At 46.7% G+C, this 26,968-nt stretch overlaps 1 protein-coding gene across 8 annotated transcripts in view; it reads right to left on the reverse strand.

Moving 5' to 3' along the window:
• Nucleotides 1-26,968, reverse strand: part of ANK1 (ankyrin 1) — a 262,003-nt gene that overhangs the window by 138,367 nt on the left and 96,668 nt on the right. The window contains exon 1 of one of the 8 annotated variants that reach the window (XM_081960868.1): nt 12,589-12,945. The exons of the other annotated variants lie outside the window; for them this stretch is intronic. Coding sequence (XP_081816994.1) covers nt 12,589-12,618 — 30 coding nt within the window. The 5' untranslated portion in view covers nt 12,619-12,945. Of the gene's footprint in view, nt 1-12,588; nt 12,946-26,968 lie in introns of those variants that run through there. 8 annotated transcript variants of the gene reach the window in all.

Consider the following 26,968-nt stretch of genomic DNA (forward strand, 5'->3'; position numbering starts at 1 on the left):
TTCTGCTACTCTGTTGCGTAGCTTGGTGGCTGTCTTGGCCTTGAAGAGCAGTGATTTGTACAAGGAGGGCTGGAATAACCCAGAAAAGGTCGGCTTAGGAGAAGGCATGCCTTCGTCTTCAGACAGTTCGTCCTCTCTAATCTCTCCCTACTCATATTCCAGGTCACCGTCCTCTTGGGATGAGGCTGGGGAACTGGGAAGGTCCTCCCCCTGGGTTTCCAGGCATTCAGGAGCCCGGGGGGGGGGGGGGAAAGAAGCCCTCTGTGGCTGTATCTGTGGTTGGAATGCCGCTGCCATGCAGTGCTCGAAGGCCCACATCATTAAGTCTTGAAAATTGGGTACCCCTGGGGGGGGGTAGCTGGCTGGTGCTGATGCCCACTTGCACAGGGGGGAACCCCAGTGGTGGTAGTCCCGTGGGCAGGGCTGTCCCCACTGCTGAGTGGCAGGGGGATTGCTACCCCTGAGCAGAGCCCCAAAGGCCTGAGGTGTCAATGGGGATCCTCACTTGCAGGGCTGGGTTCTCCTCTGTGGCTCTACTGGATGGGGGAAGTCCCTGGAGTCTTCCACTCTGTGCCCGGGCCTGGGGTAGTCTTTTGGCTGGCTGCCTTTTTGCAGAGCCGCTCCAAGGTCTTGTGCTTTTGCTTCTCGTACTTAGAAGAGGGCTTGGAAGGCTTGTGGCCACCCTCTGCCTCTAACTCTGCCCTGGGGGAGAGGTGCTTCCTTTTGGCCTTAGCCTTTGCGCCCCCCCCCCCCCCGCAGGCAGCCTCTGGGATGGCCACTGATCTGGGTGGATGCTCCTCTGCCCCTCCGGTAGGGCTGCTGGCCGTGGTTGCAGCTACCTGGATTCTTCCTTCCTCGGAGCTGCTGGGCACTGCCATCTTGGATCACGTGGATCCTCCCGGCTTCAAAATAGCGTCATGCAGCCAGAAACAAAGGGCGTGGCTTTTAAAAAAGTTTTTCCAAGCAGCTTGTGCTCCAAGGAGCTGTCGCACTCCCTTACAGATGGTTTCCTTGCCTCCTTCCGACGCCGCTGTGGCCAGGTTCTCATTCATGGCTTCTCCGCTGTCTTTGGGCCATGTGGAAGCGGCGCGGGCTCTCCGCGGCACTTGAAGAAGCCACGGTTCACCGCTTGACCCCTGAGGGGAGCAGCAGAGCGCTCCTGAGCCTGTAGAGTCTCCACAGTAAGGCTTGCCTCAGAGAGGCTTGTGCCCTTGGTTTCCTCGCTTGCCCGGCAATAGTCCTCACTGAGTGACCCTGGTCTCACTCAGTGGCCTGGGCAGCATGCCACCCCAGAAGGCTTGTGGTAGTCCTTCTAACCCGCCAGGGCTTAGTTCAGTTAGGAGAAGGCTGTGTCGTGGTACAGGGAGGCAAATTCGCGAATCCAATTATTTTCTTTTTCCAAGAAAGCTCAGATCACAAAAATGAATAAGAAAATCGGCTTGATACAAATTGATTGAAACTATTATATGAATTTATATACTGACAATTACTATTATGTAATATTGAATTATTTGTTCAAATGAATACTATGAGTACGGGGGGCGGGGACACCCTTCACACATTGTAACTGCCAAAATTTGTAATTCATTCCAATATCCTTTTCCTTTTTATTTTTTTTTTAAAAACCAATAAAAACTTTGTTTAAAAAAAAAAAGACACAGTCTTCCAATATCTCAGGGAATGCCCCAAAGAAGAGCAGGTCAAAATATTCTCTGAAGCTCCTGAAGGCAAACCAAGAAGCAATCAAGGAAAGAAGCAACCTAGAACTAAGGATAAATTTTCTGGCAGTTTGAACAATTAATCAGTGGAACAATTTGCCTCCATATGTTATAAATGCTCCTACACTGGAAGTTTTTAAGAAGAAATTGGATAACCATTTGTCAGAAATGGTATAGGGTTTCTTGCCTAAGCAGAGGGTTGGACTAGAGGACTTCCAAGGTCCCTTCCAACTCTCTTATTCTATTCTATCTAGCTATGAAACTCAACATATGTCAAAGACTGTGAGCAGAATTCACTGGCATGGGAGGAGACCTAAAATTCAGAGAAGTCCTTTGTCCCAAGAAGATATGCCAGCTTGTGAGATTGCCTACCATACCATCTCATAGTTACAAAAGAGTGGTCTATTTGGAGCAAGTTCAGCGCTCCCACGATTGGGAGTAGCAGACTTGGGTAGGTCTTTAGTCTCACATGCCCGTTATCTCACATTCTTCTAAGGAGTTACTCAACAACGTACGTTTTGTCCTCGCTGGGGGGCCCTCACTGAAAAGTTGACAGCTGTTGGCCACCGATAAGGACCATCTGAGCTAGACAGGCCTTTGGGTTTGTTTGCGTCTTGCCAAAGACACCTCAAGCAATGCTCACAGCTTCTCAACCTCACATCTACAACCCTTCACTCCATCAATACGAGGATAACTCAACCAGCAATCCACCACCCTTCCCAGAAACCGCTCTGGTAAAGAAAAGCTAGAAAAGCAAAGGGAGCATGCAGAACAAGAAATAGGAGAAGAGGGGGTGAAAGAGGGCACAAATGAGATACAAGAAAACAAAGTGGAAAAAAGAACTGAAAATAAAATGCAGATAGAAGATTTCACTGGGATTTACAGTCACAAAGAAAAAACAGACAAAGGGGGAGATACCCCCCCCCCCAAATAAACCACAAAATAGTAAGGAAAGGAGTAGAAGAGGGAAAATCCTGGGGAAAGTTACTAGAATAATAAAAGGAAATATCCTGAGAGAAAAGAGATAACAATCACAAAAACAGGGAAAAGAAAAATAAGTTAAGAGAAAGGGGGAGAAGAAGAAAAAGAATTAAAAGTGGGATCTTTGAGAGCCCAAGAGAAAATGGCTAAAAGAGGAAGAAAGGGAAAAAGAGTTACATTAGTAGACTAAAGTGAACAGTAGTAAGATTGTTGTGATTACGTAACTAATTCAGAAATAAAGAAATTATAGTATATTGTTCAATGTAGAAAAAACTGAACGAAATGCTTTCTAGGTTTAAACTGAATTAGAGGATGTATGCTGTTTGTAGCAAAATATACCAATGGAGAAAATAAGAAATGAAAAGTTGGTGAAACTGTAAAGGGGCAATGGAAGATATTATTTATGCAGTAAGACAAAATAACCATAAAGATGAAAAATAATGGAAGAAAATAATTTGGCTGAAAGTGATAACAAGACTATGATGTAGAATTGACTATGTAAATGAGAAGAGGTAAAAGAAAAGTCTAGGACAATGCTTTGTTCCTATAATATGTATAATTTGTATTTAAAAATTTTAAAAAAACTTGGGGGGGGGAGAAAGAAACTGCTTTGGATGTTCACAAGACTTCAAGTTGGTTCAAGCAAAGCTGGCTGGGGAATTCTGGGAGCTGAGGTCCACCAGGCTTAAAGTTGCCACAGTTGGAGCCCTCTGATTTAAACAATGTTGGGAGTTCCTAAATAGCCCAACTTGGCTCCATTATAAATTTTAATTTTTGGAAGAAATGGCTGGAATGGTTCTCCAGAAATCTGAGAAACATTTTGGGTTTTATTTAGGAGTTACAGTAGGAAAAGCGGCCCGTCCTAACAATTCTTAGATGTTGATTTTTCCCTCTGTCTTCTGTAACCGCTTTAGTAGATCTAGATATACCGTGTTTCCCCCAAAATAAGACAGGGTCGTATTTTCTTTTGACCCCCTAAATAAGCACTTGGCCTTATTTTCAGGGAGGTCTTATTATTTTGGAGGCGCAGGAGGAGGCGAGCGTGGTCACCTCAGGCTGCTGCTGGATTGGGCTTCTTATCCAGGGAGATCTTATTTTGGGGGAAACAAAGTACTAAGTCTCAGAACCTTGTTTTGACTTCGGTTATTGGTTTTAACTGACTATTTATATTTCCTTGTAATGCAAGCAGTCCTCGACTTATGATGCCCCATGGAGCCCAAAATTTATGTCGCTAAGCAAAACGTGTGTTGAGTTTTGCCCCCATTTTACGGCCTTTCTTGCCACAGTTGTTAAGGTGAAGCACTGCTGTTGTTAAGTTAATAGCATGGTTGTTAAGTGAATCAGGCTTCCCCATTGATTTTGCTTGTCGGAAGGTCACAAAAGGGGATCGTGTGACCCTGGGACACTGTGACCGTCATAAATGTGAGTCGGTGGCCAAGCGTCTGAATTTTGATCATGTGACCATGGGAAGGCTGCAATGGTCGTGTGGGGATGCAGTGGCTCAGTGGCTAAGACACTGAGCTTGTCAATCAGAAAGGTCAGCAGTTCGCCAGTTCGAATCCTTGGCACTGCGTAAAGGAGTGAGCTCCCGTTATTTGTTCCAGCTTCTGCCAACCTAGCAGTTCGAAAGCACGTAAAAATGCAAGTAGAGAAATAGGAACCACACAGTGTTCCGTGTGCCTTGGGCGTTTAGTCATGCCAGCCACATGACCATGGGGACGTCTTCGGACAGCGCTGGTTCTTTGGCTTTGAAACGGAGATGAGCACCGCCCCCTAGCATTGGGAACGACTAGCACACATGTGCGAGGGGGAAATAACCCAATGGTCATAAGGGTGAAAAACAGTCACAGGTCACTCATTTCAATGCTATTGTAACTTTGGCCACTAAATGAATTGTTGTAAGTTGAGTACTACCTGTAGTTGGTTTTTTTGTACCCCATCCAGGGTCACCTTGAGTGAGATGGACAACCACGTAAAATGTGATAAATAACACACCGTCCTTTTAGAGGAAGATTCCCTTGACTCATCTTTTATTTTTAAGATGCAAGAAAAGCTAGAATGATAATCAGAGAAGTAAAGGTGGAGGTGCAACATTACAACTCAGGCTTGCAGGATCCAATTTTACAACTAGAAAAAATCGGCCACCTCCCCAGAGTTAAAACCGAGCTGGCTCTTGCTTGCCAAAAAAAAAATAGAGCAATGTACTAACTAGGCGTCTGTCCTCGTTTGTTTTTTTCATTCAGGATTACTCCTCCCCATATCGAGTGTGCAGCAAAGAGCCAGTTACAGTTCAGAAGCAGAGTTTCACACAACCAAGGGAGTTGTATCTCTCTTCTTCCACTGGCATGACTACTAAGACAATTACCACGCAGAGGAGGGTTAAGAAAATCCTACATCTTTCTTTCTTTTTCTTTCTTTTTTCTTTCTTTTTTTTCTTCTCTTCCTTTTTCTTCCTTCCTTTCTTTCTCTTTTTCCCTTTTCTTTCTTTTCTCTTTTCTCTTTCATTTCTTCTCTTCCTTTCGTTCTTTTCTTCCTTTCTTTGTCTTTTTCTGTCTTTTTTCTTTGTCTTTCTTTTCTCTTATTTCTTTTCTAACTCTTTCTTTTCTCTTTCTTTTCCTTTCCTTTTTCTTTCTTTCTCTTTCTCCCTTTCTCATTCTTTTCTTTTTCTTTCTTTTTCTTCCTTCCTCTATTCTTTCTTCAAATTTGACTTTATTATTACATAAACGCACACAAAATTTCACCCATGGACATACATCCCTGCCAGTCACTCCGCAGCCTGAGGAAGCACCTTTGCCATGGTTTTTACTGATCATTCCATGAGGGCTTCAACTCAACAGATAGCCAGCTACGATTTAGAACAGGAGTCCCCAACTCCTAATTTGCAACCCAGTGTCAGATTGGGCCATGGAAGCAGTGGGCAAATGTGTGTGAAGCTGCATTTGTGAAAAAGGCACACATGTGCATGAAAAACCATCCCCTCTTCCCCTTCCCACCCACTGCCACTGCTGCCGTTTCTGCCACTCCGCTGAGTTGGGAAAGTTGGAGACCACAGATTTAAAATATACCCAACAATAGGATGTTTGTGAATGTTGTCTACCCAAATAGCACTTAGCACTTAGACTTATATACAGCTCCATAGGGCTTTTATAGCCCTCTCTAAGTGGTGTACAGAGTTGGCCTCTTGACCCCAACAATCTGGCTCCTCATTTTACCCACCTCGGGAGGATGGAAGGCTGAGTCAACCTTTAGGAGAAAGAAAGGAAGGAAAGAAGGAAGGAAGGAAGATAGCAATAACACTTAGATTTATATGCCGCTTCACAGTGCTTTTACAGCCCTCTCTAAGCGATTTACAGAGTCAGCCTCTTGCCCCCAACAATCTGGGTCCTCATTTGACCCACCTTCAAAGGACGGAAGGCTGAGTCAACCTTGAACCTTGTGGGATTCAAACTGCCAAATTGCAGTTAGCCGGCAGTCAGCACAAGTATCCTGCAGTACTGCACTCTAACCACTGTGCCACTGAGGCTCTTAGAGAGGGACAATGTTCACATTAAACAAACAAAACTGCAGCCCAACAACAGACCAGTGATAGCCTCTTCTTCTGCAAAACAATTTTTGTCCTTCTCATCCAACTGGCTCTTCATTCATTTAAAAATTTATCTTTCAAAGATGATTTGCATGAGAAACTGGACTGTGGCAAACCGATAGAGATGCATCATCTCTGCTTTCCAGTGGTACCCCGGGACCCAAGTTGATTTTACAGGAATCTTACAAGTGAGTAAGGTTTAGGTGATAGCTTCCCAAAGCTTTTGTTTGAAGACTACCCCACCCACCCAGCCAGCTTAGGAAGAAAGCTGGATGGACAAGATATAGAAACAGAAGCAATGGCTGGAAACTAAACAAGGAGAGAAGCAACCTAGAAATAAGGAGAAATTTCCTGACAGGGAGAACAATTAATCAATGGAACAACTTGCCTCCAGAAGTTGTGAATGCTCCATCACTGGAAGCTTTTTTTTTTAAAAAAATGTTCTCTTACATACAATTATAGGTATACATTCAAGCAGTTATTCTTCTTCTTCACATTTATCATTCTTGTGCATTTATTATTCCACTAGATGTACCCGGCCACCCGTTGCTGTGGCCCACTCTGGTTAAATGGAAAGGAAAGAAAAGAGAAAGCGCAAGTTCCCTGGCAGAGGCGACCCCCGCATGGAAGTGAGCCATGGTGGCCCCTGCAAGAGCTGCCACGGAGGATGCTCCCACAGGCTCCGGCCTGGCTGAGCTGAGGAGGAGAGGAGGAGGAGGCAGCCATCGCCCAGACCCAGCTTCCCTCAGCAGTGATGGTGAGAGGAGGCGGCCGGCGTCCCCTGAGGAGCAGGAGCAGGAGCCGCCCCTGGAAACGTGGATGCGAGGCAGCCCCCAGTGGCCGCAGCCCCATCCAGAGACGCCGGCCCCGCTGCGCCTCAGTCTGACACTGCCACCGCCCCGTCGGAGCCACCTTGGCGAGGGCGTAGCTGGCTCCCTGAGAGGGGGGTGGAGAGTGTGTGCAGCCAGCCGGGCTGAGGAGATGCTGCGCCTCCACCTTCTCTGGAGCTCCACTGGGCTGGGCGGGGGGAGGCCGGCTTAAGGGTGGGAGGAGGCAGCCGAGGGATGGGGCAGGCACCGCCCCACCGCAGACAGCAAAGGCCTGGCGGGAGGGGAAGAGAGAGGGGAGGGTGAGGACAAAAGGCTTTGGCTCCCCTTGGTGGAAATGGCGAAGCTCGTTGGAGGAGGGGCGGAAAGGGGAAAGGGTGCAGCCGCAGCCCAGCCACACATATAAAGGGACTGTCGGGAGGAAGCTGGAGAGAGGCTGAACTGTTCCGAATATACTATACCAGTGATGGCGAACCTGTGGCACGCGGAGCCATTTGTCAGGGCACGCGAGGGGCTGCCCTGTCAGCTGGCCAGCGCGCATGCGTGCGCTGGCCAGCTGAGTTCACCTTTTTAAAAGCTATTTTTCACCTTCCCCAGGCTCCAGAGGCTTTATAGGAGCCTGGGGAGGGTGAAAAGAGCCTCCCCCGTGCCCCCGGAGGCTTCAGGGACCGCCCGGAGGCTTCCCTGAAGCCTTCAGAAGCGTTCCGAAGGCTTCAGGGACTGTCCGGAGGCTTCCCTGATGCCTTCGGAGCCCTTAAAATGACCCTCCAAGCAACCCGGAAGTCACTTGAAGCCTCCGGAGGGCCTCCGGGGGGGGCAGGGAGGCTCTTTTCGCCCTCCCCAGGCTCCTATAAAGCCTCTGGAGCCTGGGGAGGGGGAAAAAGCATGTAAAAATGGGGGGGCGTTGTGTGCGCATGCGCACTGGGGGATCACGCGTTGCATTATGGGTGCGGCACGCCCGCACACGACCCCCCCCCCGCGCTCCCCCCCACTTGTGGCACACGAGCCAAAAAAGGTTCGCCATCGCTGTACTATACTCAAGAAATGAACGCTATGATAAACGACACAGCTGAATTCCAACACAATGTCACATGAAATAATTAGATCAAAATGAAAATAAATCAAAATCTATGAACATTCACTATAACAATGCAATTGGAAACATTGAAATGGAATCGTGAAATATTTAGTATAGTGTGTGTTGCTTTTAAGTCCAACAGCTGGTTTTCAAAAAAGTATGTTTTTACAAAAACGCATGTTTTTACCTGTCACAGGTGTGACATCTATATAATATACATATATAAAAACATGCCCATAGTCGAATGCAATGTTGTATCAAAATTTCAAAGCGATCAGTGAAGAACCTTCGGAGATTTGAGATTTTGAACAAACAAACAAACAAACAAACAAACAAACATTACATGTTTATATAGATTTAAAAAGTTATAATATACAATTTGGTTTGCTTTGTTTACCATCCCTTCCAACTTAGAACTGAGGAGAAATTTCCTGACAGTGAGAACAATTAATCAGTGGAACAGAAGTTGCCTCCAGAAGTTGTGAATGCCCCAACACTGGAAGTCTTTAAGAAGATGTTGGATAGCTATTTGTCTGAAACGGTATAGGGTTTCCTGCCTAGGCAGGGGGTTGGACTAGAAGACCTCCAAGGTCCCTTCCAACTCTACTATTGTATTGTATTGTATTTTCCCTTTTTTTCTCCCTTTTTTTCTCCCTCCCTTCTCTATTTCCTTCCTTCCTCCTCTCCTTCCTCTTCCTTCTTCCCTTACCTTTCCCCTACTCTTTTCTTCCCTTCCCTTTCGTGCCCTCTCACCTTCTCTTTCTCTCCTTTCCACCCTCCTCTCCTTACCTCTTTCTTCCTTCTCTCCTCTCAACTCCTTTCCTCCTCTCTTCCTTTCTTTTTCTGTTGTTGTGGGTGACTCTTTCAGCTCTCAGTTTATGTTCTCTTGGGATGGTATTTCCACAAACTCGAATATAATTTAATTTCATTTCCTATTCTGTTTCTTTCGCTAGTCGATCCTAACTATGCTTTTCCCCTTTATATCTCACTCTTGAATATATACTTTTATTTTGATACTTTATTTTCTATTTTCCTCCTCTTCCCCTGCTTTTCCATTTAAGAGTATATTGTCTGGATTCTGTATCTTCCTTATTTTATTTTCTAAATTTCTTTCTCTAGCCAATCATAGAATCTTTCCTGTGTCTTGAAGTATACCGATTCCTCTTTATTCTTTATTTTCAAAGTCAACCTGTTCATCACTGGAGGCTTTTAAGAGACTGGAAAGCCACTTGTCTGAGGGTAGAGGGTCTCCTGCTTGAGCAAGGGGTTGGACTAGAAGACCCCCAAGGTCCCTTACAATGCTATTATTCTTTATTCTGGAACTCAGTGGAGCAGAGTGTAATATGTAAGGGGCTGCCACAAAGAAGGGAGTCCACCTATTTTCCAAAGCACCTGAAGGCAGGCCAAGAAACAATGGATGGAAACTAATCAAGGAGAGAAGCAACCTGGAATGAAGATGACACTTCCTGATAGTGATGATAATTAACCAGTGGAACAGCTTGCCACCAGAAGTTGTGGGTGCTCCATCACTGGAGGCTTTTAAGAAGAGACTGGAAAGCCACTTGTCTGAAATAGTAGAGGGTCTCCTGCTTGAGCAAGGAGTTGGACTAGAAGACATCCAAGGTCCCTTCCAATTCTGTTTTTTTCTGTGAAGCTGGGTGGGAGAACGGTCAAGGAAAGACCTCAACAAAATGCTTTTGAATAATTGGCTACCTTCGGACTGGATAAACTTCCTCCAGGTATATTTCAAATATAAATATTTTGAGCAAATTTCAAAGCCCAGAGTCATTGGAGGCTTAAGCGAGTCATTAGCTATCAAGAATGACAGCTAAAGATGACTAGTTGGTTAGAGATTATTCATGACGACACCAGCAGGAGCTCTTTTTTTTAAAAAAAAAAAGGCATTATTGGCATGAAGAGAAGTTTTTTCAGAGTGTTCCTCAGCTCCTTGTGAACTCGCCTGCCCTTTTCAGAAATGTCCCAGAAAGTTGGGCTCCATTTTTAGGGGACAAATAAGGGAAGAGGATGCCATAATTGGGGGTTTCCACCTTGTTCTCCAAAGTATCTCTGGGCAGGCTCTATCAGTCAACTCCTGCTGCCTAGCTTTTAACTCTAACGAGGCTTCAGGGACCTTGGAAGAGAAGTCAAAACAAACTGAAATTGTTGGATCCTACTCATTGCAAAGTTGGACCATAAGGAAGGCTGAGCGCCAAAGAATGGAGGCCTTTGAACTCTGGTGCTGGAGAAGACTCCTGTGAGTCCCTTGGACTGCAAGGCCATCCAACCAGTCAGGCCTAGAGGAGATCAACCCTGACTGCTCTTTAGAAGGCCAGATCCTGAAGAGGAAACTCAAATACTTTGGCCACCTCATGAGAAGGAAGCAGTCACTGGAGAAGAGCCTAATGCTGGGAACGATTGAGGGCAAAAGAAGAAGAAGGGGACAGCAGAGAAGGAGGTGGCTGGATGGAGTCACCGAAGCAGTCGGTGTGAGCTTAAATGGAGTCTGGAGGATGGTAGAGGATAGGGAGGCCTGGAGGAACATTGTCCATGGGGTTACAATGGGTTGGACATGACTGCAAAATTTATTCCCTCAGTAGTTTTAATTCCAACCCTTCCCCTCTGTTTATTTGGTATAATACAGGGGTGTCAAATCTTGGTATCTTTAAGACTTATGGACTTTAACTCCTAGAGCTAAAAGGTGCCACGTTCGGGCCCCACAGTCTTATAGAAGGAAAAGGGGGGGGGGAAACCTACAGAAATTGGCTTAGTTTAAGCTGAGTGCACTCTGCAAAGTTGGCAGCTGCAGTTTTTGTAAAGCATGAATTATTATTTAATAATGTGCATCCGACCAAGTGTAGCTCAGTCAGCAAGCTATGATTCAAATAAGGACTTCATCTGAGGTAGGAACCAATCCCACCCCTTCCTAGTTCATACAACTAACACTTAAGCCATAATAAAGCTGTTTTGATATTGGCTTAACATTGGAGAACCCAGACACTGCTTTGCAATCCATGGTTTAATTAGGGAGGTGCCTAAATGGGGCCTCTGGGACATAGTCAACAAATCATGCTTCAGAAGGCATAAACCTGTGAATTTGCAGAACTGAACTCCTATTGTCCTAAAGGTGTTTTTTTTTCAAAAGGCAACTGGATTTTCTTGTTTTTTTTCTTTGAAAATCCAAAAGAAGGGAGGGAGGGAGGGAGAGAGGGAAAGAAAGAGAGAGAGAGAGAGAGAGAGAGAAAGAAAGAAAGAAAGAAAGAAAGAAAGAAAGAAAGAAAGAAAGAAAGAAAGGAAAGGAAAGGAAAGGAAAGGAAAGGAAAGGAAAGGAAAAGAGAAAAAGAAAGAAAGAAAGAGTGAAGTTACTTTTTGGATAACAATGACCTGGATGATTGAGAATCTCCATAGATATCAAACTGCTATTGTCTGCTTCCAGAAGCAAAATATGTGTGTGTGTGTGTGTGTGTGTTTTGCCTTCTGTCACTGATTCTTACTAGATACAGGTAGCTTTCCATGTCTTCACATCTTCTTTTTCTTGCCCCCCAAAAAGAAGAAAAGGTTGAATAAGGTTGACTTGAAATACTGCAATAAGATTCCAATTCAAAACACATTTCTGTAAACCATGGTTTGCTAACTCTACTGTTTCAGAGCTGCTAAGGAAAACTAAAGTCCTTCCAACTGTGTGGTGGCTGAAGACAAAAGAGAAGATAGAAATAGAATAGAATGACAGAGTTGGAAGGGACCTTGGAGGTCTTCTAGTCCAACCCCCTGCTTAGGCAGGAAACCCTACATTACTTCAGACAAATGGTTATCCAATCTCTTCTTAAAAACTTCCAGTGTTGGAGCATTCACAACTTCCGGAGGCAAGCTGTTCCACTGATTAATTATTCTGTCAGGAAACTTCTCAGTTCTAAATTGCTTCTCTCCTTGATTAGTTTCCACCCATTGCTTCTTGTTCTACCCTCAATTGCCTTGGAGAATAGTTTGACTCCCTCTTCTTTGTGGCAGCCCCTGAGAAGACTGCTATCATGTCTCCCCTAGTCCTTCTTTTCATTAAACTAGACATACCCAATTCCTACAACTGTTCTTCATATGTTTTAGCCTCCAGTCCCCTAATCATCTTAGCTGCTCTTCTCTGCACTCTTTCCAGAGTCTCCACATCTTTTTTCTATTGTGGCAACCAAAACTGGATGCATTATTCCAAGTGTGGCCTTACCAAGGTATTATAAAGTGGTATTAAGACTTCACGTGATCTTGATTCTATCCCTCTTTTTATGCAGCCTAGAACTGTTTTGGCTTTTTTGGCAGCTGCTGCACACTGCTGGCTCACATTTCAATGGTTGTCCACCATTTAGGTAGAAGAACCCCAACAGAAAACACACCATTCATGACCCAGATACTTACCCCCCAGGGCCACTTGAAACTGGACATCATGTTCCCTTTCTTGCACGCGCTTTCTGCTTGCACACTTACACAAGCAAAGTCTCTATTGACCCAAACTCTTTAAGCTAAGCTGGGGCAGTCCCTTATCCGCAGATGCCAGCTGTGGAAGATGGGAGGAGTCACCTTCTGGGCTGGGGAGATTAGAGAAGATCAGCAGTTCCAACTCAGGGAAGGGCTTCCCAAGGGACAGGCTGCTCAAATGTTAGCCAGGAACAGCCTTCCCCAAGTTGGAATGTCCATTTCTTCTCCAGACATATCCATCGTCCCCTTCCACTTTAAAATGTTATGTGAAGTCTGATTCTTCACCCTTGGCTATTTTAAGATCTGTGGACTTCAACTCCCAGAATTCCCCAGCCAGCTTTCTAGAGTTTTAAGTCCACACATCTTAAAAGTTGTTGAGATAGAGAGCAGGTCGGTCGTCTGTCTGTCTGTCTGTCTGTCTATCATCTATAATATCTATCTATCATCTAGCTAGCTAGCTAGCTTATATTATACACAAAAATAGTAATGTATATATCACAATTAGTACTATTACTATTCTACTATTATAATACTATTACTATTAAATATTACAGAGGTGGAGTGTGACTATGCATTGCATATATATAGTACTATATTACATCTTAAAAGTTGGTGAGATAAAGAGAAGCTCTATCTATCATCTATCTATCTATCTATCTATCTATCTATCTATCTATCTATCTATCTATCTATCATCTATCTATCTATCTATCTATCTCACTTATTTATATCCCCCCCCTCTCTCTCATACCCAAAAATAGTAATGTATGTATTACACTACTATTACTATTATATATTACAGATGTAGAGTGTCACTATGCATTGCATATATTCCACAATATAATACTATAACCGGGTTTATCTTGATGCAGCCATTCCTTCCTTCCTTCCATTCAGATTGGAGAAAGGAATTCCCTGGACCACACTGGGACTCCACCTAACTTCCAAAGCCTTGGTATAATTCAGAGCTACTGCATTCAACAGCGTCCAGTGAGTGTAGAGGCTTCTGTTATCTACAGAGGCAGAATTTTAATTCTTGGTCACGCCAGGGTGTGTCAGAATCTTGGACAGTTCTTTTTAAAGAAAAAGAAACAGCCCACATCATATGAAATAACTCTTTTAAAGCTTGGGTTTTTTTTTAAACTGAGCAGTAACAGAAAATTCTTATCGTAAAAACTGGTAATGGAGACTAAAACATATGAAGAACGGCTGCAGGATTTGGGTTCGGCTAGTCTAGAGAAAAGAAGGACTAGGGATGACATGATAGCAGTCTTCCAGTATTTGAGGGGCTGCCACAAAGAACAGGGGGTCAACTTATTTTCCAAAGCACCTGAAGGCAGGACAAGAAACAACGGATGGAAACTAATCCAGGAGAGAAGCAAACTGGAATTAAGGAGAGGATTATATTCGCACAATTTTGGAAAAATGATGAAACACCGTGAGATGAAGAGATCATTAAGAAGACTGTGCAGAAATGGATAGATTGACATTGAAAAATAAACAGAAAGATGATACAGAATACTATCAAACATGGAATCTATTTTATCAGTGGTTGGGAAAAAAGGGGTGGAGATTAAGAATGCAATCAGTATTGTTAAGCAAATTAAATACCCAGACAATACAATGTTTATTAAGCACTAAGAAATGTAATTAAGAAATAAAATGATGATTGTTTGGGCAAAAAAATTGGTGGTAATCTGTTTCTGTTCTGTTTATTGGATTTATATGCCACCCTTCTCCCAAAGGACTCAGGGGGCGTACAACATTAAAAAAAAAACATATTACAAAAGTTCAAAAGAAATTAGATAGAGTATCCAACAAACCCAAATAGTATGAACAATAACATTTTAAAAATTGGATGAAAATTAACAATTAAATCAAGCATTTATTTTATTTTGTTCAGGTCAGGTCGGCTTGCTGAAAAAGCCAACTTTTTAGAGCATGTCGGAAGGACCAGAGGTCGGGGATTATGCGAAGCTCCGGGGGCAGCTCATTCCAGAGGGAACGCGCTCCCACAGAGAAGGCTCTCCCCCTGGGGGTCGCTAGCTGACACTGTCTGGCCGACGGCACCCTGAAGAGGCCAACTCTGTGGGATCGCACTGGACGGTGGGAGGCTACTGGTGGCAGTAGGTGGTCTCGCAGGTACCCTGGGCCTAAACCATGGAGCACTTTAAAGATCATAATTAGTACCTTGAATCGCACCTGGAAAACAACCGGCAACCAGTGCAGGCCGCCTAAAAGGGGTGTAACATGGGAGCACCTAGGTACCCCCATGATAACCTGCGCAGCCGCATTCTGGACCAGCTGAAGCCTCCGGGTGCTCTTCAAGGGCAGCCCCATGTAGAGAGCATTGCAGTAGTCCAAGTGACAAAGGACGAGGGCATGAGTGACTGTGCACAGAGCATCCCGATCCAGGAAGGGATGCAACTGACATACCAGGCGAACCTGGTAAAAGGCGCCCCCGTCATGGCCGTCAGGTGTTCTTCTAAACTAAGCCGCTTATTCAGGAGGACTCCCAGATTGCGGGCCCTCACTGAGGGGGCTAAAATTTCTCCCCCTATCATCAAAGATGGAACAAGATGCACAAATCGGGATGAGGGAAACCACAGCCACTCAGTCTTGGAGGGATTGAGCTTGAGCCTGTTCCTCCCCATCCAGATCCGCTTAGCCTCCAGGCATCGGCACATCACATCGAGAGCATCGTTTGGGTGGTTTGGGGTAGAGATGAAAAGTTGGGTATCATCAGCATATTGATGATACCGTACCCCAAAACCACGGATGATCTTGCCCAGCAGTTTCATATATAAGTTGAACAGGAGGGGTGAGAGAACCGACCCATGGGGCACTCCACAAGTGACGCACCTCGGGGTCGATCCCTGCCTTCCAATCAACACGAACTGTGACCGATCTGACAGGTAGGAGGAGAACCACTGTAAAACGGTGCCCCCCCCCACTCCCAACCCCCCAAGTCGTCGCAGTAGGATAGCATGGTCGATGGTATCAAAAGCTGCCGAGAGGTCTAATAGGACCAGGACAGAGGAGCAGCCCCTGTCCCGGGCCCGCCAGAGATCATCGACCAATGCGACCAATGCCGTCTCCATGCTGTACCTGGGCCTGAAACCCGACTGAAATGGATCCAGGTAGACAACTTCATCCAGGTACTGGGGAAGATGACGTGCTACCACACTCTCAACAACCTTTGCTACAAAGCGAAGGTTGGAGACCGGACGATAGTTGGCTAAAGAAGCTGGGTCCAGGGAGGGCTTCTTAAGGAGGGGCCTCACCACCGCCTCCTTCAAGGCGGTGGGAAAGAACCCCTCTCTCAATGAAGCGTTGGTAATCGCCTGGAGCCAGACTCGTGTCACCTCCCGGGAAGCCGAAACTAACGAAGAGGGACACGGGTCCAGCACACAAGTGGCAGCACTGAGTCTCCCCATAATCCTGTCCATGCCCTTGGGGGTCACAGGGTCAGACTCATCCCAGATTGTCTCCACAAGATTCATCACCGTCGACTCGCCCGAATCTACCCAGTCAGAGTCCAAGCCTGTCTGGATCTGAGTGATTTTATCCTGCAGATACTGAACAAATTCTTCAGCCCTACCCTGCAAGGGGTCTTTCCCAGTTCCTTGGTTAAGTAAGGAGTGGGTCACCCTAAACAGGGTGGCTGGGCAGTTGTCTGCGGACGCGTTAAGAGCGGAAACATGTTGCCAGTTTGCCACTTTTATCGCCACTAAGTAGGATTTAATATGAATTCTTACTAGCGTTCGATCAGATTCGGACTGGCTGGCCCTCCAACCACTCTCCAGGCTTCTTTTCTGGCGTTTCATCTCACGGAGCTCCTCGGTAAACCAGGGAGCCACCAGGGATCGACACCGGGTCAGAGGCCGCAAAGGTACAATGCAATCCAAGGCCCTAGTGGCCGCCCTATCCCAGGCTTCCACTAGGGCAGTGGTGGGCAACCTTTTTTTTCAACTGAGCCAAATCTCGCCAAAACCACGATTGAAATTTATTTTGAGAGCCGCATTTTTAAAACCGAAAATACATAGGATGGTACACTGTTTTTAGTTTCAATTAAGTTTTTATTGAGAATATTCTGCATGCAAGTATCCACATAGGTCGGGAGGATACAAATAACACAACTAATAAAACAAAAACTTTAGAACGATATTATTTATCGATCACGTTAAATTCCGTAAAATTTGCCTTACAATGTAGAGAAAATTACATCCTGACAATGACTGACAAAGTCACAACCACTAATGTGAACATTGGCCTTGCATTTCCTTGGATAGTTTGAGTAAGTCAGGTTTGTATGTTGTTTATAATTTCATCTCTCTCTCCCACTTTCTTTTTTTCTTTTTCTTTCTCTCTCTCTCTCTGGCTCTTTGTCTCTCTCTCCCTCCCTCCCTCCCTTCCTCTCTGTCTCCCTCTGTCATTTTCTCTGGGTGTCTATCTGTCTGTCTGTCTGTCTGTCTGTATCTCTGTCTCTCTCTCCTCCTTCCCCCATCTCTGTCACTCTGTGTGTGTGTGTGTCTGTCTGTCTCTCACTCACTCTGTGTGTGTGTGTGTGTGTCTCTGTCTCTCCCTCTGTCTCTCTCCCCTCCCTTCCTCTCTCTCTGTCACTCTGTGTATGTGGATGTGTCTGTCTCTCACTCATTCACTTAATCACTCACTCTGTGTGTGTCTCTCTCTCTGTCTGTCTATCTTTCTCTCCCTCCCCCTCTCTGTCTCTGTGTGTGTGTGTGTGTGTCTGTCAGTCTCTCTCTCTGATTCCCTCCCTCACTCCCTCTCTCTGTTCCTCTCTCTGTCTGTCTGTCTGTCTCATTCACACACACACACACACACACACACACTGTGGTCACGTTGTTGAGTGTTCCAATCACATTTGAAACACTCAACAACTGGCCTGCATTTATGGTATTTTGCAGCATCCATGCCCTTGGGGGTCACAGGGTCAGACTCATCCCAGATTGTCTCCACAAGATTCATCACCGTCGACTCGCCCGAATCTACCCAGTCAGAGTCCAAGCCTGTCTGGATCTGAGTGATTTTATCCTGCAGATACTGAACAAATTCTTCAGCCCTACCCTGCAAGGGGTCTTTCCCAGTTCCTTGGTTAAGTAAGGAGTGGGTCACCCTAAACAGGGTGGCTGGGCAGTTGTCTGCGGACGCGTTAAGAGCGGAAACATGTTGCCAGTTTGCCACTTTTATCGCCACTAAGTAGGATTTAATATGAATTCTTACTAGCGTTCGATCAGATTCGGACTGGCTGGCCCTCCAACCACTCTCCAGGCTTCTTTTCTGGCGTTTCATCTCACGGAGCTCCTCGGTAAACCAGGGAGCCACCAGGGATCGACACCGGGTCAGAGGCCGCAAAGGTACAATGCAATCCAAGGCCCTAGTGGCCGCCCTATCCCAGGCTTCCACTAGGGCAGTGGTGGGCAACCTTTTTTTTCAACTGAGCCAAATCTCGCCAAAACCACGATTGAAATTTATTTTGAGAGCCGCATTTTTAAAACCGAAAATACATAGGATGGTACACTGTTTTTAGTTTCAATTAAGTTTTTATTGAGAATATTCTGCATGCAAGTATCCACATAGGTCGGGAGGATACAAATAACACAACTAATAAAACAAAAACTTTAGAACGATATTATTTATCGATCACGTTAAATTCCGTAAAATTTGCCTTACAATGTAGAGAAAATTACATCCTGACAATGACTGACAAAGTCACAACCACTAATGTGAACATTGGCCTTGCATTTCCTTGGATAGTTTGAGTAAGTCAGGTTTGTATGTTGTTTATAATTTCATCTCTCTCTCCCACTTTCTTTTTTTCTTTTTCTTTCTCTCTCTCTCTCTGGCTCTTTGTCTCTCTCTCCCTCCCTCCCTCCCTTCCTCTCTGTCTCCCTCTGTCATTTTCTCTGGGTGTCTATCTGTCTGTCTGTCTGTCTGTCTGTATCTCTGTCTCTCTCTCCTCCTTCCCCCATCTCTGTCACTCTGTGTGTGTGTGTGTCTGTCTGTCTCTCACTCACTCTGTGTGTGTGTGTGTGTGTCTCTGTCTCTCCCTCTGTCTCTCTCCCCTCCCTTCCTCTCTCTCTGTCACTCTGTGTATGTGGATGTGTCTGTCTCTCACTCATTCACTTAATCACTCACTCTGTGTGTGTCTCTCTCTCTGTCTGTCTATCTTTCTCTCCCTCCCCCTCTCTGTCTCTGTGTGTGTGTGTGTCTGTCTGTCAGTCTCTCTCTCTGATTCCCTCCCTCACTCCCTCTCTCTGTTCCTCTCTCTGTCTGTCTGTCTGTCTCATTCACACACACACACACACACACACACACTGTGGTCACGTTGTTGAGTGTTCCAATCACATTTGAAACACTCAACAACTGGCCTGCATTTATGGTATTTTGCAGCATCTGCTGCAAAATACCATAAATGCAGGCCAGTTGTGGAGTGTTTCAAATGTGATTGGAACACTCAACAAGGTGACCACAGTGTGTGTGTGTGAGAGAGAGAGTGAGACAGACAGACAGACAGAGAGGAACAGAGAGAGGGAGTGAGAGAGGGAATCAGAGAGAGACTGACAGAGCTGTACGCGCGCGCCTGTTTTCCACGGCGTGGAGCAGCAGCGAGATTCTGTGCGGTGAGCGATGATTCCGGGGGCCATCAGTGAGGGGGCAGGGTCTCCCCTCGCGTTCCTCATCTTCCCGGATGGCCCCTGGAATCATCGCTCGCCACACAGAATCTCGCCGCTGTTCCACGCCGTGGAAAACAGGCGCGTGCGCACAGAAAATTACAGCCTGGGAGACTCCAGGCTGTAATTTTCCGAGCTGTGCACACGCGCCTGTTTTCCACGGCGTGGAGCAGCGGCGAGATTCTGCGTGGCGAGCGATGATTCCAGGGGCCATCCGGGAAGATGAGGAACGCGAGGGGAGACCCTGCCCCCCCACTGATAGCCCCCGGAATCATCGCTTGCCGCGCAGAATCTCGCCGCTGCTCCACGCCGTGGAAAACAGGCGCGCGCGTACAGCTCGGCAAATTACAGCCTGGGAGACTTGTCACTCGGCTTTTGCAGAAGCTTCCCTCCGAAGCCCAAGAGGAGGGAGGGGAGCGGGCGCCCGGCACACTGAAGAGCCGCATTAAAATGTGCAAAGAGCCGCATTTGGCTCGCGAGCCGCGGCTTGCCGACCACTGCACTAGGGCTTCGGTCGAGTTGTGAGCAAGGGATTCAGGAAAAGTCGCAAGTTCCATCAGGAACCTTTCAGGGTCCATCAGGTGCCTGGGGCGGAACCATCTAGTCGGTTCCGCCTCCCTGCGGCGAGGGGTAGCAGTATGGAAGTCAAGCCTGATGAGGAAATGATCAGACCATGACAAGGGTTGAATAGAAATATCCCCTAAATCTAGATCATTCATCCACTACCCAGAGACAAAAATCAGGTCGAGCGTGTGTCCCCTATTATGGGTGCGGTCTTGAATTAACTGAGTTAGGTCCATAGCCATCATGGAAGCCATGAACTCCCGAGCTGACTCAGATGTCTCGTCAATGGAAGGCAGATTGAAATCCCCCAGGATCATAAGCCTGGGGAAATCAACCACCAGTCCAGCTAACACATCCAGCAGCTCCGGCAGTGCCGATGAAACGTAGCAGGGAGACAGGTATGTAACAAAAAGGCCCACCTGAACTCCAAGGCCCCATTTCACAAAAAGGGACTCACACCTGCCTATCTGAGGCACAGTGACATCCTGAGGTCTGAGTCTTTTCCTAATAACAACCGCCACCCTCCCGCCCCTGCCCTGGGCTCTCGGCTGGTGAAACGCCCGGAAGTCTGGTGGGCATAGTTCACTAAGGGTAACATCCCCCTCACGGCCCAACCAGGTCTCCATAATGCACGCCAGGTCCGCTCTACCCTCTTGTAGGAGGTTGTAAATGAGGGGAGCCTTATGTACCACGGACCTGGCGTTAAGCGACACCAGCCGGAGACCAAGGTCCTGTAATCCCGAGCACCCAGGGTTGCGAGAAGGGCGATGAGGATTGGAACGCACGATCACTCTTAAACAGCGAACCCGCATCCCCCGAACGTAATTTGGCCCTCGCCCCCACCATATCTGCCTCTCCCACAAACAGTAGAGATGGTGAACCCCCCCAATAGAATGGCTTAATGTCTCCCCCGGAATCCCAACCCTTCCCAGCACTCCCGACCTGCACCCACTAGTTAGCTCTGGCCTGTGCCCTGGTAGACTCCCCCCCAAGCCTGTCTGAGCCATCCGAATCAACCCCCCCCCACCCCCCTTAAAATTTAATTAAAAACCCCCTGTAAGAAACCCCTAAGAAATCTCTTCTTCGCATGCCACCTCTCAGGATCCCAAGATCTGCCATTAAGGAAGCGTCTTGATAGGCAAGGAGGCCATCCCCGGGAAAGGGGGAGTTCCCGTAGGGAGTAAAGTTCTGTCGCAGTATAACATAGAGGAGAGTGTGGCATCACCAAACAGGATGACATCACGGGGAGATGGAACGAGGAGATGACATAGCCAAAAGTGTTCAAGGGGGCAGCAGGAAACTTATGTCCATCATAGCAATGGTTGGTGATGAGGACAATATGTAGGAGTAATGGCCAGATGTCAAAATCGCAGCAGATGATAAATTGTGAGGTGGTGAAGCAGCCAGTGATGGCGGCGGTGAGGACGGCGGTGGCAGCTGCTCCAACTTCAATGACTCCAACAGCTAAGCTCCGTCCACGCCAGCCGCACTCATATCCGTCGCCAGGGCCGTACTTCGTTAACCCAGTCCATAGTGTCACAAGTGGAGGGGCCAAATGGCCAAATGGCACAGTAAGGTGGCCCAGGCAAGGGCAGTGATACTGGAGGGGGCCACAACAAAGTACCCCCCCACTCCAACCACGCCCACACCAACTACCGAAGCCATTTTCCGCTGGCATCAATATCCATGCCAGCTGCCTCAGCCACTCCCCGCTGATCCAATTTATCCCATCCACAAGCAAGGTGGAGGGGGGTGAGCAGCCAGGGTAACACCACGGCGTGGGGAGCAGCAGCTGCAAAGACCCCAGTCCGGGCGTCCTGCCACCGCTGCCGCTAACCACACCCACGCCGGCTGCAGAGACCCCAGGCCGGGCGTCCCAACGACCACCACCACCACACCCACACTGGCTGCAGAGACTCCAGACCATGTGTCCCACCGCCACTGCTGACCACACCCATGCCAGCAGCCGCCGACGCTCTCCATTCTCCTTTCACCGCCAACCGCCCCATTTCACTCACGACGTTCCGGCTACAAGGCAGGACATTGCAGCTCAAGGGTATCCCCGAGGTCCCAGGAAGTTCTCATAGCTGGACCTGGAACCAGCGATGGGAGAGGGTACCCCCTGCAAGCCCCAAGAAGGCAATCATCTCCCCGAAGCTCTCCTCAAACGCGACAGGACACCATCTTGGGCATGCACATTTCCAGAAACCTAGAGCAAGACTGGTGAAAATGTTTAATAACCTGTCCCCTAAGTGTTGGAAATGCAGTCAAGCCCCAGATACCTTTTACCACATGTGATGGACGTGTAGTAAAGCAAGAGAATATTGGGAGAAAATACAAAACTGGCTGGAAATGATAATCAAACAGAATATTGAGTTGACACCAGAAACATGTCTCCTAGGTATAGGGCTATGATAAAGGGACTACATATTTAATTTACACATACTGACAACAGCAAAGTTCATATATGCTAAATACAATACAATACAATAGCAGAGTTGGAAAGGACCTTGGAGGTCTTCTACTCCAACCGCCTGCCTAGGCAGGAAACCCTATACCGTTTCAGACAAATGGCTATCCAACATCTTCTTAAAGACTTCCAGTGTTGGGGCATTCACAACTTCTGGAGGCAACTTCTGTTCCACTGATTAATTGTTCTAACTGTCAGGAAATTCCTCCTCAGTTCTAAGTTGCTTCTCTCCTGGATTAGTTTCCACCCATTGCTCTTGTTTTACACTCAGGTGCCTTGGAGAATAGTTTGACTCCCTCTTCTTTGGGACAACCCCTGAGATATGGGAACACTGCTATCTCTTGCAGTCTCTCCTCCCAGCCCAGTGCCAAGAAACAATTCGCATCCTCCATGAATCACTAATTGTTTTTATTTGCTGCTGGAGGATGGCAGAGGGGCCAACCCAGGGAGACGATTCCGCCTTCTGCTGTCAATTACCTTCTCCCCTGAATTCCAGCCTTTGCTCGCTCTCACCCTTTGACTGGCCCCATGCCATCTCCATCTCTCTTGCTTATCAGAACCAGAGAAAAGAGCAAATCTCCCTCAATCATCCTGTTACTCAGGCATTCTCTCTTGAAGAGGGAGCCAGGGCAGGGCAGATTACAGACTGCTAGGAGGGAGGGAGGGAGGGAGGGAGGGAGGGAGAGAGGGAGGGAGAGAGAAGGAGTGTGTGGGGGGAGAGATGGAGACAGAGAGCGAGAGTGAGAGCCACACGCACAAAGACAGAAAGAGATACAGAGAGATGCAGAAAGAGAGGGGGCAAGGGAGAGGGAGGGGAGAGGCAGAGAGGCAGAGAGACAGAAAAACATAGAGAAAAAGACAGAGACACACATGGAGACAGAAAGAGATAGAGATACAGAGAGATGGAGGGAGGGAGAGGAGGAGGAGAGGGAGGAGGAGTGTGTGGGGGAGAGAGATGGAGACAGAGACAGAGACAGAGAGACACACAGAGACAGAGGATAGATAGAGAGACAGAGAGAAAGAGAGAGGGAGACGGAGGGAGAGAGAGAGAGGAGTGTGTTGGGGGAGAGATGGAGACACAGGGTGAGACAAAGAGAAAGAGACAGAGAGACAGACACAGAGACAGAGACAGACACAGAGAGAGAAAGAGAAGGAGGGAGAGCGAGAGAGAAAAAGAGACACCAGAGAGAGAGAGAGAGGGAGGGAGGGAGGGAGGGAGGGAGGGAGGGAGGGAGAGAGAGCGATGGGCTCTGTGCACAAAGTTGGCTTGTATTTCAAGGCAGCTTCTGAGGTCATCTTGGCATATTTTTAAAATAGAAACCTGCATATCTGAATCCAAGGTCTGCCAGATCATATCAACAGGGACTTCAGTCTGCAAGGAAACAATTAAACTCTGAGACTACCAAGGACTCCAAAGCTGCTTCTTTCTGGGGACACACAGCCTGGACCTCAGGAATCCTCTGGCTTTGAAGACTTTCCTGAAATGCTGCAGAATCCACACGTGTCCTGGAGCCCAGGTAACTTCCACTCCCATAGACAGGTAAGTCCTTGACTTACAACAGTTCATTTAGTGACCCTTCAAAGTTACAACACTGAAAAAAAGCAACTTGTGACCATTTTCACACTTACGACTGCTGCAGCATCCCCATGGCTCAAAGTTTATAGCAATTTTCAGTCCTCCAGGTCCTGGTTGTCCCAAAGGTGCTTTTTTCAAGAGGAAACTGGACTTTCTGGTTTTTTCTTTTGAAGACCTTTTCTTCCTTCTCCAAGAAGCTTCTTCAGCTCTGACTGGATGGTGAAGAAAGGAAAGATTTATATTTCTTGCAGACAGCTGGTCATTTGCATCCACCTCAGGGACACAGATAAACCTCCATGTGGCCTCAATGAACCTCTAGATTCTAGAGTCTAGAAGGATGCAAACGACCAGCTGTTTGCAAGGAAGATAAATCCTTCCATTCCCCACCATCCAGACAGAGCTGAAGAAGCTTCTTGGATGAGAAGCAAAATGTCTTCAAGGAAAAAACAAGGAAGTTCAATTGCTTCTTTAAAAAAGCACCTTTGGGACATCCATGACCTGGAGGACTGAGAATCTCTACAGACCTTTGGCTATACAATTTGGGATGAACATCCTTTGAGTGGTGTGGGAATAGGAATAGATTTCCAGAGGAAAAATTGCAGACTACAGGAACCGTTTACACCACTCAGGTGACCCTGAGGACATAGATAAACCTCCAAATGCTTCAAGGACCCTCTAAAAGGATGCAAACGACCAGCTGTTTGCAAGAAAGATAAATCCTTCCATTTCCCCACCACCCAGTCAGAGCTGAAGAAGCTTCTTGGATGAGAAGCAAAACATCTTTGAAGAATAACCAGAAAGTCCAGTTGCCTCTTGAAAAAGCACCATTTTTGGGACACCTCCATAAGGTTGTCAAAGAGTCAGTCCACAGAAGATAACCTCAACTCAGTAAGATTCATCTCCCCACTCCTCACAAGACTCTTTATGCATCAACAACAGCACTCTGATCTTCAAGCCAAGTCAAAGACAACCAACTCAAAGTCACAATCTCCAGTGTGTGTATATTCCAGAGGCCCAGGATAGTGGAGAATGGAATGATTTATATTTCTTGCAGACACCTTTTCATTTGCATTCACCTTGGGGACATAGACAAACCTCCAAGTGCTTCAAGGACCCTCAAAAAGGATGCAAATGACCAGCTGTCTGCAAGGAATATAAATCCTTCTATTCCCCACCATTCAATCAGAGTTGAAGAAACCTCTTGGATGAGAAGCGAAACACCTTCAAAAGAAAAAAAGGAAGTCTAGTTCCTTCCTTCTTCCCTCCCTCCCTCTCTTCTTCCCTCCCTCCCTCCCTTCTTCCCTCCCTCCCTCCTGTTTTTTTCCTATGAGTTCAGTTATCCATGTGGAGCGATAAGGATCTTGGCATGGCCCCAAGCCTGGCAGTTAAAAGCAGAAACCTGCAGCATCATCATTAGTTAAGAAGAAATTTGGTCTGAGAAGAATTTCTCAGCACTGGGACTGTTCAGATATTACCAAAGCTGAAGCCAGGGAAAAATCAGAATGGTCTCAGAATCTGGTGAGAAGCTGCCTAGAGGCAAGTCGTTCCACTGATTAATTGTTCTGACTGTCATGATGATTTCTTCTTTGTTCTAGGTTGGATCTCTCTTTGATAAGTTTCCATCCATTGTTTCTTGCCTTGCCCTCTGGGGCTTTGGAAACGACTGTATTTTTCGGAGTATAAGATGCACCAAGATTTTGGCGAGGCAAATTTTTTAAAAAAGTTTTTGCACTCTGCAGCCCTCCCAAAAACGCCCCCCTTTTTTGCAAAAACGGAGTGTTTTTTTTAAAAAAGGGCATGAATAGCCTTTAGGAGGCTTGTACAGTGCTCCTGGGGGTGCTCCCCCCAAAGTGAGCAAAAAAAGTCCTGTTTTTTGCAAAAACGGGGCCATTTTTGTCACAAAAAAGGGCATGCATTGCCTTTAGGAGGCTTATAGAGTGCTCCTGGGGGCTGAGGGGCAAAATTGAGCAAAAAAAGGTCTCTTTTTCTCTAATTTCTGACCTCCCCACCCCCCAAGAGCACTTTGCAAGCCTCCTAAAGGCTATGCACAGCCATTTTGGTAAAGAGGATTTCGGGAAGCAAAAAATGCTGTATTCAGTGTATAAGACGCACCCAGATTTTCAGCCTCTTTTTTGAGGGAAAAGGGTGCGTCTTATACTCCAAAAGATATGGTAAGTTGAACCCCACCCCCTCCTCTTGGTGGCAGCCCCTCAGAACACTGCTATGAGGTCACCCGTAGTCTTTCTTTTCACTAGTCTAGCACAGGGGTCTGCAACCTTAAACACTCCAAAGAGCCATTTGGACCCGTTTCCCACACAAAAGAAACACCGGAAACACAAAACACCGGGAGCCACCAAACCCTTTTGACATCTAAAATGAAGGTAACACTGCATATAACATTTTGAATAAGACGCTGGGTTGAAGGTTACTTTCAAATAAAATACTCCATATCTATTTGAGTCTTCCTCGTATTTATGAAACAAAAAGCCAAACTTAAATGATCCACCTGCAGCAAACCAAAAATGCTGTTAATTAAGCATACTGGTAAACCAGTCTCGGCAGCAGTGAAAGCAAAAGAATCTGCCCACAAACCATGAAATGTCCTGTTTTTCTTCTGAAACTTTTCTTTTCTTGCATTTATCTACGGTTGGCCTATCGGGGGTCGAAAAGCTCAATAAACAGCTGATGTCACACATTAGCGGTTGTGACATATATTTTGGAGCCACAGCAGAGGGATGAAAGAGCCACATGCAGCTCCAGAGCCACAGGTTGCCGACTGGCAACCTTAAACACTCAAAGAGCCACCAAGGCCCTAACCAGAAGCCCCCCCCCCCCCCCCGTTCAATTCTGGAGCCAACCGGAAGTCCGGTTCCCACACTATAGAGTCTCCTCCTAGTGCGGCATCCTTTTTCCTCTGCTGACTGGAAGTCCAGTTCCCCCACCATACAGTCTCCTCCTAGTGTGGCATCCTTTTTCTTCTACCTGTCCTAACCAAAAGCCTTATCGACAGACTGG

Source organism: Natrix helvetica (genome assembly GCF_964273705.1).
Source record: "Natrix helvetica genome assembly, chromosome: 8".
Classification (NCBI taxonomy): Eukaryota; Metazoa; Chordata; class Lepidosauria; order Squamata; family Natricidae; genus Natrix; species Natrix helvetica.